At 36.8% G+C, this 18,139-nt stretch overlaps 2 protein-coding genes across 2 annotated transcripts; one reads left to right on the plus strand and one right to left on the minus strand.

Annotated features, from left to right (window-relative positions):
- Positions 1-496: 496 nt before the first annotated feature.
- On the minus strand, positions 497-8,389 carry rnf113a (ring finger protein 113A). Its single transcript, XM_056453662.1, has 10 exons — positions 8,274-8,389; positions 8,059-8,135; positions 7,883-7,981; positions 6,563-6,670; positions 4,748-4,857; positions 3,279-3,385; positions 3,108-3,197; positions 2,937-3,030; positions 2,637-2,743; positions 497-1,181 (listed from the first exon to the last, which is right to left on the minus strand). The coding sequence occupies exons 1-10, from the start codon at positions 8,377-8,379 to the stop codon at positions 1,114-1,116; spliced, it is 966 nt and encodes a 321-aa protein (XP_056309637.1). The 5' UTR covers positions 8,380-8,389; the 3' UTR covers positions 497-1,113.
- Positions 8,390-9,200: 811 nt separating this feature from the next.
- On the plus strand, positions 9,201-18,117 carry snrnp70 (small nuclear ribonucleoprotein 70 (U1)). Its single transcript, XM_056453649.1, has 10 exons — positions 9,201-9,389; positions 9,921-10,074; positions 10,184-10,246; positions 11,187-11,241; positions 11,317-11,381; positions 11,495-11,557; positions 11,649-11,730; positions 15,704-15,805; positions 16,313-16,412; positions 16,506-18,117. The coding sequence occupies exons 2-10, from the start codon at positions 9,928-9,930 to the stop codon at positions 17,308-17,310; spliced, it is 1,482 nt and encodes a 493-aa protein (XP_056309624.1). The 5' UTR covers positions 9,201-9,389; positions 9,921-9,927; the 3' UTR covers positions 17,311-18,117.
- Positions 18,118-18,139: the final 22 nt, after the last annotated feature.

Here is an 18,139-nt window from a genome sequence, read left to right on the forward strand (position 1 = left end):
AAGCCGGATAAACAGGCCCAAAATTGCGACATTGAAAAAAAAACAACGTTGTGAACTTGTAATATTTGTTTTTCTAAAATATATAATGCAATATTAATACAATTTCACCAGATGACTGGAATAGCTCTATTGGGAAAGAAATGTTAGATTTTCTAGGGAGTCTTAACAGTATTAAGGTAAAGAAATTAAATAATAAAAACACTGTATTCTCTTCATTAATGCAATTAATCTTTGTCAAAGCTAAGAATTATATAAGTTAATGTGTCAAATTCAATGCTGCCTGGTTAACCATAATTCTGACTCTAATTACAGATGTTACAATTAGGCTTGGGCGGTATCCAAGTTTTGATACTGTCAAACCTACTCCCTATTGGTATTATATGTTTATATACATTATTGGTATATGGTATTACTGTGAATAATAAAAACTATTTGACACAAAAAATGACACACCACCATTCTCCACCACATTTCCTTCAAAAATGAATTCAAACCATAATGTTCACAGTGGCTTTATGTCGACTCTGTTCAATAATACACTTATTAGACTTACAATGAAGGCCAAATACAGCAAAAAAAATTACAATATGTCAGCCCTTTATGGTGTTAAAAAAATAAACTGATATAAGTTAACTTTACTTGTGCTGCCATCCAACGAGATTTGCATTAAAGGTGTAGTTCACCCAAAAATGAAAAGTCTGTCATTTACTCATCCTTTACTTGATTCAATACAGCTTGAGTTCTTTTTTCTGTTGAAAAAAAAAACTCAAGTAAATGCTGGGATGAGGGATGTAGGATGAGTAAATGCTGACTAAATTTTAAATTTTAGAGCATTTAAAAAAAACGTAATGTACAATATTGTCTTGAAAATACTAAGTTAAAAAAACATTAAAGACATGGTTACACGTTATAGTAATATAGATATGCTTTGTGTGATATTAAATGACTAGTAAATGATTTACTGTTTTTAGAATCCTGTTAAGATTTCTGACATTTAAAAAGATTTCTGACAAACCTGTCTACAAACGACACATTTATTTCAAAGATTTTGAAAATTTACAACTCTGATTCTGAGCGATTAAAGTATAAAAGAGAAGGGGAGGCTGTGAGGTGCTAGTCGTCGTCTTCTGAAGGAGGCTGATCATCTGCTGCCTGCCGTTTCAGCATCTTAGCCATTAGCTCTGAGGAATAAAACATCAATTATTCTTATTTCATATAAAGTAGATCAGGGATCACCAAACTTGTTCCTGGAGGTCTGGTGTCCTGCAGATTTTAGCTCCAACCCTAATCAAACACACCTGAACAAGCTAATCAATATCTAGGTATACTTGAAACACAAGGCAAGTGAGGCAAGTTGGAGCTAAACCCTGCAGGGCACCGGACCTCCAGGAACGAGATTGGTGACCCCTGATGTAGATGGTTGAGCATGTTATAATATGAAGTATTTGTGATTGTTGAGGAGATTTCGATAATGCTCTGTAAAGCTTTATACAAATGTAATGAATTATATATGATACTGGTGATTTGAACTTAAAGAATTTCCTGACACCAAATACCCAAATATTTTCCATATGTTTTGCACATATTTATTCATTAGGATTAACCCCTTGAGATGTACCATTTCATTTTTAAGGGGGTCCCACAATTTATTTTTGAGATGTTGGAAAATAATGTTTATTCATGTCAACATTTATTTGATCAAAACTACAGTAAAAACAGCAATATTGAAAATAATGGAAAAGTTAAATAATAAAATTACCTTTTTTATAATATACTAGAATGTTTAATAAAGTTCATTCATATGACGGCAAAGCTAAATTCACAGCATTATTACTCCAGTCTTCAGTGTGTCATAGGGCTGCAAGATATTGAAAAAATCTGACATTGGGATATTTTGTTTCTCTGCAAAATATATTGGGATATAAATACAGTTTCACCAGATGATTTGAATAGCTCTATTTGGAAAGAAAACATTAATTAACACGAATTTGGGGTGATTTTTGTAAGGATGCGAGTCATATATACAAAATAATAAATAAATCTCAAGCAAATGTTATTATAACAGCAGCGAAAAAACAGCGCTTTATGCTTTTACCATAGAGCCAAACAGTATTCAGCTACAGAAACTGAATAATGAAATGGAAAATAACACTCTATAGTCTTCATTTTAATAATTCAGTAAAGTTATTCTCCACTAAACTTACAAATGTACTTTGTTTTGTGCCCGGATGTTATAAACTCTCCTGAAATGCCTTTAAAACACATGCAAATGATAAATATTCACTCTGTTATGGTTATTCTTGGCAATAACTCCACAAATCTCATGTATTCCCAACTGATGTGCTGATCAACTATAATCCCAACTCAACATTGCAGACACACGTTCCGATATCGATGCTGAAATGATCTACTGTGCAGCCCTAGTGTGTCACATGATCCTTTAGAAAATAATGTAATATGCTAATTTTGTGTTTTACAATTGTTTAATGAAATGAAAGATCAAGAGAACTTTACTTGTAACACCATCAAATGTTTTACAGTCACTTTGATCAAATATATGCACCCTTGCTGATTTGTTTTCTTTTTGACACGAACACATTTTTCATTCAAATCAGAGTTGATGGGTGCATGATCACCTTTGGCAGGATTGAAGACTCCATTGGTCTGCTGGTTACAAACATAGCAGCGCTTAGACTTGCGGTAGTGCTGGAGGGCACAGGCTTCACAGAAATAGTGCCGGCACCTGAAAAACAAAAACAATACTTTTAAATCCAGAATCACCATATTAGACCTGCCGTCAAAAATGTGGTTACAATGTTAGAGGATTCAGATATGATGTACACAAGCTAAAGCATCATAATGCAGAATTGTGCTGTGGTGAGACTGGAGAACAGCATTTGCAATTCAAAGCAGCCATGGCCTGATGTTGCACTCACTTTGTTATAATGGGGTTCTTAAAAGACTCTCTACAAATGAAACACTTGAAGGGAAGATCTTCATCATCGCTGCTCACTTCGTAATTCTCATCATCTGTGAAATAAGCAATACATCAGAAAACGACTAAAGAAGGAAAGCAATTCAAAGACTTGTCTCTAGCGATGGCTCACCGTTTGCTCCATATCTTCCTTCTTCAAGCTCTCGTTCAATCTGCCAGCCGTGCTTATAGTCCGAGCGATCATGCAAAAACTTACAGCTGTCTGAGGAGAAAAAGAAATGATTATTGCCATGTGATAATATATGAGTGGCAAAAATAGACAGGAATTATGTTGTGCACTAACCTCCAAACCCACAGAAACCAGTTTCTTTATAATCTTTACAAATGTCAGGCTGGTAATCCCACCGCACTGTGGCCCTGAGGTGCTCAGGTGCTCTGATTGGGCCTTTCCTGTCACATGCAAGAAATTGGGAAAGTTTTAAAGGGTTAATTCACCAAAAAATTTACATTTTGTTAGAAATTTTTCACCCTCTTGTTGTTCCAATTCCCTGAAATCGTTGATTTTTGGGACACAAATAAGGATATTTTACATGAAATTTGAGAGCTCCCTCATCCTCCATAGACAAGAGGCGTTCAAATCCAGAAAGGATCCAAAAACAATTCGTGTGACTTCAGTGGTTTAACTAAAATGTGACAATAGATATGTTTTGTTTGCCTATTTCTACCACATCAGATGAGGGTGTGTGTTTACTATGGCAATTCAGTGCTTTAGTGTGCCACTGACTACCTGTAGTAAACACTAGGCATGGGATGAAAACCGGTTTTAAGGTTTACTGCGGTTTAGAAAAGTCAGAGTTTTAAAACCGCTCAATTTTTTTTACACTGTTCCTGCGGCATATGTTCATTGTTTAAACATGTTTTTCACAACATGTTTTTTTTATTTTATTTAGTTTTTTAGGGCAACAGCTACTGGTCAGCCCATGGTTTAGGAACAACTGAAAAACAAATTGCTCATGCACCAAAACATCCAGGCATGCTCTAGACCTGAACAGTGCAATTTTTTAAAACGAAATCTGTGTTTTCGAAACCATTGACTTCTGCTGTCTTCATTAATTTCTTCTAATTATTTAGCCTGACATGTTAACTGTTCCAAAATATGCTTCTTAAAATAAAATATATTGTGTTCAATGGGAAAAATATTAGTTTTTTTTTACCAAGACATTTAAAAAGAACTAATTTTAGAGCAGTAATCACAATACAGTGAAACCGTGATATTTTTATCCAAGATTATCATACGATCAGAATCTTATACCGGCCCATGTGAACGCGCACCATGACCTGTACCAGTATTCTTTCATTTACTTACAGTTTTTTTTTGGTGCACACTAGTGTCCTTGGAGCTCTATATGATTACACTTCAGACCACTAAAGTCCCATGCAATCTTTTGACAATGTTTTTGGTTCGTTTTCTGGACTGACATCTCTGAAATCTCACTGTATATGGAGGATGAGAGAGCTGTCAGATTAAATCTAAAATATTTTCATTTTTGTTCTGAAGATGAACGAAAGCCTCAGGGGATTTGAATGTCATGAGGGCAAGTAATTAATAACAATTTAATTTAATTACAGCAAACACAATTTGAATCAATGTTGTCTGGGGTTTTAAATACAGCCGCGCCAATCACGATCTGCTGTAATCCGCTGGACCTGCGAATAATTCTGACAGAGAGAGAGCAGGAGAGAGAAAGAGCAAGAGAAAGAAGAACACAACACACACTACTACAACAACTACTCGTAACAACACTGACTCACCGGACCATCCCAGAAGAGGCATTGCCCATGGTGGAATCTTTGGGTTTAATGAATTTGTGGTAGTTGTTGATTCCCCGATAAATCTTATCATCTTCTTTACCAGTCAGCTCCTATAAATTACACACGGATAGCACCTAAATAACTGAAAGATTGTGTATATTACAGCCATCTTAACAATTTCAACACTCAAATATCTCAAAAGATGACATCAAATGGATGCAAACATTATAGAAATTAAAGCAAAGTTTCAGTTTGAGTTTCAGAATAGCATGAACATTTCCCTTTATGTTTGAATATTACAAATAGAAGAAATTAAAGAGGTAGTTGATTTGAATGGGAATATATATATATATCAATTTGATTTGGTGTATACATTTGTAACTATTTATCTGCAACTATGAACATGGTCGTTTGGATTATTGTCTGTGTGTGCACATAGAAAGAATCAGTTTTCATAGTTGAATGTTAAGTTTCAGCTTACTTTTACAGAACATCTTACCATTCAATGAGTAAATTGTGACAAAGCAAATACATTTAGGGGAGAAGTGTCAGTTAAAAACAGTCATCATAATATACGTTTGTTGTTATATAGAGACTATTTTTTTCTAAAATGTATTGATTCTGCTGTGCTTGAAAGGTAACTAAATAACTGAACTAAAATTATCTGCTATATTACCTTCTATGTCACCCAGTTACAGTTGAAGTCAGAATTATTAGCCCCCTGAATTATTGGCCCCCTGTTTATTTTTTCCCCCAATTTCTGTTTAACTGAGAGAAGTTCAGCACATTTCTAAACATAATAGCTTTAATAACTCATCTCTAATAACTGATTTATTTTATCTTTGCCATGATGACAGTAAATAACATTTGACTAGATATTTTTCAAGACACTTTCATACAGCTTAAAGTGACATTTAAAGGCTTAATTAGGTTAACTAGGCAGGTTAGGGTAATTAGGCAAGTTATTGTATAACGATGGTTTGTTCTGTACACTATCGAAGATTAAAGGGGCTAATAATTTTGACCTTAAAACTGTTTTTATTCTAGCTGAAATAAAACAAATAAGACTTTCTGCAGAACAAAAAATATTATCAGACATACTGTGAAAATTTCCTTGCTCTGTTAAACATCATTTAAAGGCGGGCTAATAATTCTGACTTCAACTGTACATTCAGAATAGATTTTAAAATATTACTGCTTGTCTATAAATCACTAACTGGCCTAAGACCTCAATATATTACAGATATGCTCACAGAAAATAATCCTAACAGATCACTCAGATCTTTAGGATCATATAAACTAGAAATTCCAATGGTTCAGTCAAAGCAGGGTGAATCAGCCTTCAGCTACTACGCCCTCGCTGCTGGAATCAGCTTCCAGAAATGATCAGATGTGCTCCAACTTTAGGCACATTCAAATCAAGCCTGAAAACACATCTGTTTAGCTGCACCTTTACTGAATGAGCACTGTGCTACGTCCGACAGATCGCACTGTTATGTCTTTCATTTCTTTTTCATTCTTTTATAACCTGTTTTAACACATTTTAATCACTTTTTTGTTTATTTTCTTACTTCTTTTATTCCTGTTTATGTAAAGAACTCTGAATTACCACTGTGTGTGAAATGTGCTACATAAGTAAACTTGCCTTGCCTTCTGTAGAGCTGGTGTACACTTGAAATATGTGTGATTACAACTGAAAATACTGAGCTTAACGTTTTCTGTCAAGCTCTGCAAAGGTACTTTGAATCTGTACATAATATCCATAAACTTGACTTTACAATGTTGCTGCCAGTTATTTTACAATCACCCACATACCTCCTGAATTTTCTGACTGCGCTCAAAGATGGCCTGAGCATCTTTGTCCCTCTCTGTGTCCAGCTCATAGACAGCAGTGGCCCCCATGTCATCCGGCCCCTCTGGTTTCTGCAACACACAGTCAAATACACTCAATTACAGACATTCAATGGGACAACCTTAAAACTTTCAGACATTGATAGAAATGTAAAGTCATACGTTGTAATGAATTATTAGGCATCATCAACCATTTATATTTATTATAATTTGCTGTAGCATAAATCATGAAGCTGTAAAAAATGTTGGGTCAGTCAGGCTTCTACTTCATTTAATTGGCAGTTGACAAACAACAGAATTATGTATTTCCGCCACAAACGGGTATGTAGTGTGGATCATTATACCCCTTTTTTATTAAATCCTTTTCTACAAATAAGTATTTTTAAGCAACTGTAATAAAAAGTTAAAGCATTTATTTCCCCGAGTTAATTTGTAGAATGTCATCTAATTTAAATTGAACTTACTTTTATCTCTTCTAAATTCTTACTAATAGTCCTCCTTTCATCTTCACACTTCATGAAGTGTAATATAACATGCTCAACTGTCTCTTCTTGTCCACAAACGTACATTGTCCTGTACCATGTTTGCCCATTTTAAAGAATGTACTATTTAATTTTGTGTGTATAATCTCACCCTAGATATCATTATCTCCTCTCTCCTGTTTTTCCCTACACATCTAATTTCTCCTACTTTCTTATGAATTCTGTAAAACCACGAGCCCTTTTTCTCACTAGCCCATTGTTTTTGCCACCTTTCCTTCACTCTTTTCTTAGATTAGATTAGATTCAACTTTATTGTCATTACACATGTATAAGTACAAGGCAACTAAATGCAGTTTAGGTCTAACCAGCAGTGCAATAGCAGCAAGTGCAGGATACAGGTATAAGTTATAAAGTGCAGGTATAGAAAAACTATGGTAATATTTACAGATGGATGTTCTATGAACATTATATACAGGTTGTATTAGCTATGAACAGAGATTTACAATAGATGAATATATTAACAGGATGCTATTAATAATCAGATGTGTGCAGTTAGATAAACATAATTACAAATGTCCATGTGCAGTGGGTATGTACAGTTCAAATAAATGTTCTTAATAATACTCTCGATTTCCTTCTTACTTAAACTGACATTAAGCCTGTCATTATTTTTAACAGCTTGTTTTGCTTCCTTATCTGCAATTTCATTTCCTTGAACACCAATATGCGCAGGTACCCATAAAAATATTACTCTTACAGCCATCATATGAATGCTATATAATGTTGGGTCAGTCAGACTCACCGCTGAGCGAGTGGACTTGTAAGCGACAGTCACGCTCTTTTCTTCTTTCTCTTCTTCACTTTCACTCGATGAGACAGCTTCCCTCTCCACTTTCTTCGTCTATAAGATGAATATTAAAATATGATTATGACATCAGTTTAACAACAGCTAATAAAACACATGAAATACCGACTTACTTTCTGAATCATGGGGTTCACAGCAGCAGCTTTCTTCTTCCTGACCACAGCACTGCCCTCATCGCCGCTGCTTTTGTCTGAGGATAAACAAGCAAAATACTGAATTGCAGAAATGTGTTCAGCATGAATATTGATTAAACAGAAGGCTTGTTGTTGGGATTACAGTTTCAGTTCAATTGAGGCAGTGGAGAAAACAAGAAGGAAGCACAAAGTACCTTTGTCGCTATCGCTTGCGTTTCTTTTCCGTGCGGAAAATTTCTTGTTTGATTTCTTAAAAATAAATGTGCAGGTGGGTTTTTTCGGCTCCTCGGACTCCGCCATCTTTAACTACGTATAAAAACAAACGATGAAGTAATTTTGGGGTTTTAGCGCCTCTTGTGTTTGGGAAGAAACGTAGAATGAGAATGGTTTGGGGCTGTTTATATGAATATATTCACATTTAAATATTGATAATGTGCGTATTTTTACTATTATTATTAATCAGTTACTCGCAATATTCAAGCAATATTTGGATACATGCATTGAGCAAAATTAAGGCCATCTTGCTTCGTTTTTTTTGCTGATAAAGACGTTTAAGCATGTGTCAACAACATTTTTGGTGTACTTAATATAAAATTATGATTTTGAGAGTCAAATTTCTTCCCATTATGAAGGTAAAGTCAGCTGCAGATACGCACATCAATATTATCATTTTTGTGACACTGTATAACAATAATTCATATTTTACAGTAGTGTGACGGTTGGGTTTACGGTTGAGGTGGGGGTAGACGTTAATAAGATACAATTAACGGGAAGTGTATTAAATAATACAAATAATTCCATAGATAATATAATAGATAATACAGACAGACAGACAGAAAGACAGACAGACAGACAGACAGACAGACAGACAGACAGACAGACAGACAGACAGACAGACAGATAGATAGATAGATAGATAGATAGATAGATAGATAGATAGATAGATAGATAGATAGATAGATAGATAGATAGATAGACATTTCATTGATTTTCTAAAATTCACAAATTCCTAGAATCCAGTGGGAGCATTTTGTTTTTTTAAATACTTAGTCACGCCCATATCGCGAAGTACCACTAGACGTAAATGTGTCGTAAAACACCGCAGCGGTTTACGGCCTCGCGCCATTTTAAGTAAGGAGCGACTTGTTCAACTGGGTGAGAACACACGTTGGGTATTGTGTGGACCGAAATACACACAAAAATACACAGTGAATTAAAGAAGTTCATGCACGAAGATATTCCACAGAAACTTCTAAGAGGATTTTGGCCCGAAAATCGGAGATTTCGTTGGATCCGAATGAAAAGCTGAGGTAATTGACTGTAGGAGGCCGTCCGTGGAAATGTAGGCGATCTCGGATATGATCATCATGAGAGAGTTGATGAATTAGCAGAGCTGACCGTAACCACGACTGATCTTTGCTTTATATGTGTGTAGTAAAATGCTCACTAATATTAGTTATTAGATGCGTCTCTTTTTGTTGATGCTTTGCTAACATGATCTGATGCTGAATTTGTAGTTTGTTCAATCATTTATTTAGAGATTTAAAGTGTTTGTTTGCACGAAGCTAACCGAGAAAGCTAATACTGCTAACGGTAGCTGCTAACTTCACGAAACTCGTTTATGAGGTGTTTGTTTACTGATGCAGATATATGTGAAAACGCCGCATTTTCTGCTCGAATTTATCATTATGAATTTGTCCATGCTTTTTAAAATCCACCCTATCTGAAATAACTTATTAATCATTTCCCACAGTAAGTGTTTATAACTGGTATGAGGTGTTCTTATTAAATAGAGTTGTAGATTATTTTTAATCAATTGTGTTTTTATTTCTCTCATCTAGGTGAACAATGACTCAGTTTCTTCCACCGAACCTGTTGGCATTGTTTGCCCCGCGGGACCCGATACCGTTCCTGCCTCAACTAGGAAAGCTTCCTCACGAGAAACACCACAACCAGCCCTACTGCGGAATTGCTCCTTTTATCCGGCATTTTGAGGTGCTTTTTGTCTTGGTATTTTATGTAGAACAGTTTATTTATCAATTTCTTATTTACATTGATGTATAACTTTGTTTTTTTTTTTTTGTTTTTTTTTGCTGTTTATAAGGACCCCAGAGATGCCCCTCCACCCACAAGAGCAGAGACACGGGAGGAGAGACTGGAGAGGAAGGTGAGAGAAACTTGACTGAATAGACTCTCCGTAGGGAGTTTACTGATGTTTTCTTCAGCTGAGTTGCTTTTAGATTGACAGAGCTACACCCAGAGTAGTTTTAGTGTAAAGTGTTTGAAAAGCTTGATGATGCATGTCACATTGGGTTGAACCCTAGGTTATCCTTGTCCCAAACATTGCTTTAGCCCACTGCAAACAAAGCGTTTTGTGTGTTGAATTAATCCAAAAATGAAAATTCAGACATTTGCTCACCCTTCCTTGGTGTCTTCTGTCGAACACAAAAGTATTAGTGTTTTGGAGAGTATAAACTGCAAGCCAGACTCCTTGGTCTATGTATATATTTTTCACTGCTATGGATGTTAATGGTGACCATTCTTTATGTTGTCATGAGTTCAACAACAAAAGAAACCTGCAAATGTTTGGAACCACTAGGGGGTTGAATTAGTTTACATTTTTGGATCTATTATCCCTTTAATGTGCACATGATTAACTTTCACTGACTCTATGGTTGAAACATGGCAATTGATTCACAAATCAATGGTTCTGAACTGTGGTGCTTGGACAGCTATGATCCCTGCTTGATAATGCTGAAATATGTTGTACAATCCTAGGTTTTAGAACTCAGTTTAAACAAGGGCCATGAGACATGCAGTGATAGAATGTTACAGAAAGTGGGTTTTTTTTTTTTAGTTTTGCAAATTTGTGAACACCTACTCACCTTAGGTAATCTGAAAAATCAATGAAGGAACTTGATAGCAGTCAGCAGTAGTAGGGTGTGCGTTGCTGGAGCTTTTATATAAATGTCACATGCTGTGTTTATCAGTAATATGGTGCAATAAATGACCAATGATAAGAATGTTAGTCAACTTGCATTAGTACACCTATTAAATGTGAAATTATGGAAACTAACTTCTTGGGTATTTGTCCCTTTGAAATCCAGAGAAGAGAGAAGATGGAGAGGAGGCAAGTTGTGGTTGAAGGAGAGCTGAAGCTATGTAAGTGTCTTGGCTTATTCAAAAATACAGGCATTGAAATGTTCTATATTAACCTTATGCCCTTTATCTCCACAGGGGACCCACATAATGACGCTAATGCCCAAGGAGATGCGTTTAAGACCTTGTTTGTGGCTCGAATTGTGAGTATTCTTTGGTTCCAAGCATGCGCTTGTCAACTGACAATGATCTAAATGTGTAAAGGTCTTTTCCTGAAGACATAAATCTTACATGTTTAATTCTTCTATTATTATAGAACTATGATACCACCGAATCCAAACTGCGGCGAGAGTTTGAGGTCTATGGTCCTATCAAACGGGTAAATTGTGCTGAACATGTATTATGCACATTAATCTTCAGTCAGTTTATTTCTCCAAGGTCTCATTCTTGTATGTGTCTGCTTTTATTAGATTTACATTGTGTACAACAAGAAAACTGGAAAACCGAGAGGCTATGCGTTCATTGAATACGAGCACGAGAGAGACATGCACTGTGAGTAACCAACACATCTCATTCTGCCTTCAACCCCTTAAATGACCTCAAGCAAGGTTACACCATCAGTTTTTGTAGTTCCAAATAAAGAGGCGTTCAAATCTCTTATGAAAAAAAACATTACGCAACAAATGAAGAGTTCAGATGCAAAAACCTCTCAAGTACTGTCTGAAATATTTCTAAATTGAGCATTTTATTAATCTCAGAGTAATTTAATTCCCTTTAAATTAAAATATCTGAAATGCTCATTTTAGAATAAAACATCAGAAGTTATAACTTTTGCATCTGAAGTCTTCAACTTTTGGTTATACTCCATTTTTATCTCTGCAGTGGATGCAAATCAACATATAGCCAAGCTTTTACAAATGTTAAAGCTGTTCTTATGAAAAAGAATGTGTAAACTTTACAAATGACTGTAACTCGAGTTTAAAACTCCATTTGTATGTGTATGTGTGTGCTTGTATGACCGCTTGTGTCATGTCCCTATCATGTCTGTGTTTGTAGTATATTCCTGTTTTTACCCGTGTGTGTGTGTGTTGCATCTGGTGTGAGTGACGTGCAGCACATGTGAGGAAGTGGAGTGTGGCTGTGTTAGCCCAACACATTCTGATGAATGTTGCCACTCTATGGCATCTCTGTAATGTTTAGGCAGTGTGACATAGCAGTGTGTTTCCGGCTGGAGCAGTGATGGTAAGCTAAAGGCTAAGGCCGTCTTTAGTGAAAAAAGGTGACCCATATACTTGCACACCTGTTTATGTCTGGTGCACAAACAGCTGTTAATTTAAAGGCTTTCAATACCTCAGTTCACACAGGGGCGTTCATGATTGAAGTGTTGCGGAGCGAGTCAATGCTTTATATTAATTGTGTGTTGTTCTCATTGCTACTGCAGCCGCCTATCTCTGATGGCTATTGGCCAGAGCTGGCTTGCAGATCATGATGATGGTTATGATACATCTACACCCTACTACCACAGCTCAGTATATGGTTGGTATGATGGGTTTGTATGATGGGTAAGATTTCTTTACACCCCTCATCTAATTATAGGTCGATTGGGTATACCAAATTCCTTCTCATCTGCCCTGATTTAGGGCTAAACGTAGGGCTCCTAGTTGTCATTTGAAAGCGGTTTGGGTTGGTTGTAGTGATCGTGAGCCTGGCATTAATCTCTTCTATTAAAGCCATCATACTGTTTCTAACATGGTTAGATGGGTGCATGTTTGCACAAGTATGATAGAGGTACGTTTGAAACGGAATGGTGTTAAGATCTCTTTGGATGTGTTGCAGTCTGTGTAGCACAATATTAGTTATGCCAAAGTGGAAGGTGGTCTTGATTTTGTTATTTGAAGTAGAGTTCCTCATGAGAGATATTGTCATTATCCATTCAAATATTACAGCACCTAATGGTGTCTTGCAGTTTTCTTCCAGTTTTTAAATAAAGGTGAATAGATGCTTACTCTTAATAAAATTACATTAAGCAAAGTCAGATTTAAGGTGGTGCGCAAAGTCACTGCATTGACGAAAGAAAATCGCCTTTTTAAAAAGTTTAGTTGTACCAATTTTAATTTGTGTAAGAACACCTGAATATTGTTGCAAAACAACAAAAATATTTGCTTGTTTTGTTAAATTTCATGTAGTTGTTAGTCACAACTTAATGTAGTTGTTACTACATGGATGCATTTTACTTTCTCATTTTGCATGATGGCACTGAACTTTAAGTATTTGAGTCAAAATTTTTCCTGTTTAAGTCTATGGTTTAAAAATCAAGCGATTTTTAAGTCTGTTTAAATTTCATTTTTAAGAATCAAGCTAAATTTATTCATATATTTAGTGCCTACTCTTTATAAGCATTGAATTTAGATTTTTGCAATTGTGTTTAATAGATTAGATTAACCTCAGGCTTTGGAAATTTAAATCACTACATTTGAACCCACATACATTTTAAAAATTTCCTGTTGACATGGATTCACCTCGTTCTTTAATGGGTAAATTAAGTTTCTCTGGGGCGTTTTTCCTTTGGCCTAAGAAATCTGTTTGCGTTAAGGAGCAAGAAGCTGCATTGAGAGAGAATTTCTTTAAAAAGAAAAAAAAAGTATAATACCATAGATTTGTTTGTCCAAACGCATAATCCTTTATTTTCTAAGCTTTAAATGCGCTGGAAATTACATTGATATATCTTATTGAACAAAAGGAAGTTTTTCACTTTCCTTACCATTTCTAAAAAAATGCGTTAAAGTGTTCTGAGATCACTGGCAAGGCCCCGTAGATTTGTAAAGACTTTAACCTGGAAACTGTTTTGAGAGATTTTTTATTTTTATTTTATTTATTTTTTTTTTTGATATGAGGGTGGTTGGTAAGCCCCTCTTTTGGGATAGGTAGTTGAGGGTTGTGGTAAGGCCCTCTATTATCTGATAGAAATGAGGGTGATTGGTAAGCCCCTCTTGTCGGTAGGTGCTCTGAGGGTGTTTGGTAAGCCCCTCTAGTTTGGTATGGTAGACCGAGGGTTGTTGGTAAGGCCCTCTTGTTGACGTCAGGGCAGGTATGTGTGAGTACTGGAGGGTTTCATGGTAAGGCCCTCACGATGGGTTCCATCTGAACGTCATCGACAGTGCAGACAAGAGTAGCTTCGTGGATTTTCCATTGTTGAAGGATTGGATCCCTAATTCTTTGAGTTCCAGCTTGTCCAGTTTTGGTAAATAAAAATAAAGAGAATTAAAAATTGGATCAAAGTTTCAATTATATTGAAGAACATTTTGATTCGAGGCTGCTGGAATCGCCAGGCTACGTTTCGTGGGGTTTTTCCATCAAGGACTTCCATCCTTGGCCAGGTGTTATGGTAAGATAGCAAACTCAAGGTAATGTGGTATAACTTGGATAATGACTAAATACTAAGGGCCTAGATATTTAAGGGCTTAGACTTATTTCAGATCAGCAGAAGAAGAAAGATTATTGGCCATACTGAAGTATGTTAGAATTCTGTAACTTTAAAAGCGGTGCTTCTAGCTTCTTTGCATTATAAATAATGCACTTGCTAGAAGTAAAGCTTTGCTAAATGTTTTTTTTTTCCCGTGTGGTGTGGTATGGAGTGGTGTGGCGTGAGTGTGAATGGTGCTTTTAATGCTCAAATTCAGTTTGAATGTGAATGAATGAATGTTTCAAAAAGATTTGAGGATGAGAGGTTGGCTTTTTAATAAAAATGTGTCCACCAAGTGCCTTTTTATAGATGCCATTATCAGTGATTTAATGACGACAAAAATGTGTCAGTGCAGATCACTCAAAGATATTATATAAATTCAACTTTATATTTAGTTTTTAGATGACTTAAGTGATCCAAAGCTGTTGAGAACAGTGCTTGCTGATTTTTGTGATGTCTTCTGCACTGCATTAAAACTGCCTCAGTTTTAAGTTGTATAGTAGAATTTGTATGTCCTCAACTTTTTCAATGGCAGAAAGAATTTGTGCTTATTTCTTAGTGTTTAAAACATTAGCTGTCATTGACAACAGCTGTTATTGAAATTATCAACTGAAACCATTTTTTTCCCCAATTTGTGCACTCTGGATGATCCTAAAAGCAATATGCATCTATACATTAAACGTAGGTACAATTTCACCGTTGGTACAAGTTTTTTTTTTTTTTTTTTTTTTTTTTTTTTTTTTTGGGGTTAAAGTGATTAGAAGCGTCTAATCAGGTAATAGTGCTGAAGGTAATCGCTGAGGTAGAAGAAATATATAAAATGGATGGCAGCGTTGTCAGTTTATCATTCCTGGTGTCTTATCCATTTGGAGGTAAGCGTGTGACTTCTGATAGATTAATGTTTTGAATGGAGTTCCCAAATTCAAGGTATGTAGAAGCAAATACTGTTCTGTGTATTCATAGTTCTCATTGTCCATGTCTTTTTTTCCCCCCTCTGTACTCCCCTTTATTCCCTTCCTCTCAATCTCCACTTTTCTATTGCTCATCTATCAACTCTTTTAGCTGCTTATAAGCATGCGGATGGCAAAAAGATTGATGGTCGTAGAGTGCTTGTTGATGTTGAAAGAGGAAGAACGGTAAAAGGATGGCGCCCCCGGCGACTTGGTGAGCATTTAATTTTTTATTTTTCTCTCCACTCTTGTCAGATGTTTGTTTCTAGGCCGGGAGGTCCAGTTCAAAGTATTGAAAGACATTAGATTTTGTTTTTTTAAGTTGTCCTAAGCTAAGAATGGAAGTTGTTCAATAGTTTAGGACCACTTTGATAAAGTTTTTAACCCCTTCAAATGTTGGCTACTGAAGTTTGTTTAGGATTGGCTTCAGTACGTCTCAAAGAGCTATCTTTGAGGTTTTTAGTAGGTTTCAAGTAAATAATTTTCTACTAAGAGCAAGACTGACCACTAATCTTGTAGCAAAAAGGTTTGATAAAGATCAAGGCAGGCAAACTCTGGCTCAAGGTCTACTGTCCTGCAGAGTTCAGCTCCATCTTTGATCTTTTGACCATTATGATTGCATGGGTATCGACAGTGGGTATCAAGGACCTTGCCTATCCCAAGCATGGTCTTTAGGTGCCAACTTTATACTTGAACCAAATTTCTTTTCTTCATTCTCCAGGTGGGGGTCTTGGTGGCACAAGGCGAGGAGGCGCAGATGTCAACATTAAGCACTCTGGCAGAGACGACACATCTCGTTATGATGACCGACCAATTGGAAGGTACGCTGTGTGAGATGTGGTTGTGATTTTAGTTGGTGCTTTCTCATCTTCTGCTGAATTTACATGGCCTTGCCTCTGTCTGTTATTCTGCAGTGATCGGGATCGTGGTGAACGCCGGGAACGCAGTCGGGAACGTGACCGAGACAAGGAACGCGGAGAACGCCGGCGTTCCCGGTCCAGAGAGAGACGTAGGCGCACCAGGTCCCGTGAGCGTGAGAGGGCCGCTGCAGGGGATGAAGCTGGGGGCAGCAGCCGACGACGAGAGAGGGAAAGAGAACGAGGTGGAGCTGGAGCTGGAGAAAGCAGAGAGAGGAGTAGAGACCGGGATCGAGATAGAGACCGCAAGAGGAGGAGCAGGAGCAGGGATAGGAAGAGAGACAGGGAAAGAGGAAAGGGTGCAGAAGGAGGGGAGGAAGGCATGGGCGGCCTAGTTGATGGCATGATGCCTGAAGGTGGAGATAGGGGCATGGAGGACCCCTTGGGTGGTGAACCAGGGCGAGGTGAGGAGGCAGGGCCTGAAGGAGAGGAAAGGGGGAGGGATCGAGACAAAGACAGGGAAAGAGATCGTGATAGGAAGCGCAGCCATAGAGATAAAGATAGAGAAAGAGATCGGGACAGAAGGCGGGACAGGGATCGAGATCGTGACCATAAGCGTGACCGGGGTGATCGGGACCGTGGGGAGCGAAGGGAAGATCGTCACATTTCCTCCTCGGGAGATCATGAGGGTTTGGGTAATGGAGGGGAAGAGGGTGAAGAACCAGCACCGCCACAATCAGAAGAAGGTTCACAGGATGGGATGAGGATGATGATGATGGATCAGGATTCCATGCAGTCAGGAGAGGGCTATGCCTCCAATGAAAATGGGTACAGAATGGAGGCCCAGGGTGATGAGTACTGAAAGTGCCGTCATTGTGTGAATGATTCTAGGTTATCTAGTTGTAATGTTGATTTGATTCACAAATATTTTCAACCATTATTTAATGCCTCCACCTTTTGCTTGCACTGTCCACAGCGTGTGAGTATTATACTGTACTATACTACCAACAGCTATCACTGAAAGAGCTTAGTGTCTCCCTAGTAAGAAGCGTCCTATTGTTAAAATAAACATTATGTAGCTAAACTGTGAGCTTTTTTTTTTTAATGTTTTTAGCTCTGGTAAACCTATTTCTGTGGCTTGGACTACAGTAAATACTTGGCTTGATGCATTTGAATTCCCTGTCTAACATTTTGATATCAAGTGACCATAACTGGGAAGAGATTTCTTGACTGAAGCACTGTATTATAATACAGTGTAGTTTCAGTTGGAGATGAGTTTGTTTGTTGGAGTTATTGGGGTTGTTTAGTACTGTTATGTCCATTTTCATAGATGTTTGCAGAGTACAATAGTAACGTTTCATGGTTTAGTACATTTATCTGTAACATTCTTTTTGTATTGGTCTTCCCTTTAATTTCTCTGCGACTTTTTATTTTCATGTACATTTGTTTTATATTTGGTCCTATATATGGATCGTTTACAAATCGTACAGTTCCCCTTAATTTTACAGCAGGAACAAAGGCAGAAAATATGACACGTGCTTTTAAATGGAAATGTCTGCCATGGTCTCACGGAAATTGCTCTTAATTTTATGTATAGGTTTTTTCAGTTTGTATCTCTGGTCGTATTTGTTCTGCTTAATTCTTGAATAAATACTTTTTTATTGCCAAAGTATTGTATTGGTCCCTTATTA

The sequence above is a fragment of the Danio aesculapii genome, chromosome 3, assembly GCF_903798145.1.
Source record: "Danio aesculapii chromosome 3, fDanAes4.1, whole genome shotgun sequence".
Classification (NCBI taxonomy): domain Eukaryota; kingdom Metazoa; phylum Chordata; class Actinopteri; order Cypriniformes; family Danionidae; genus Danio; species Danio aesculapii.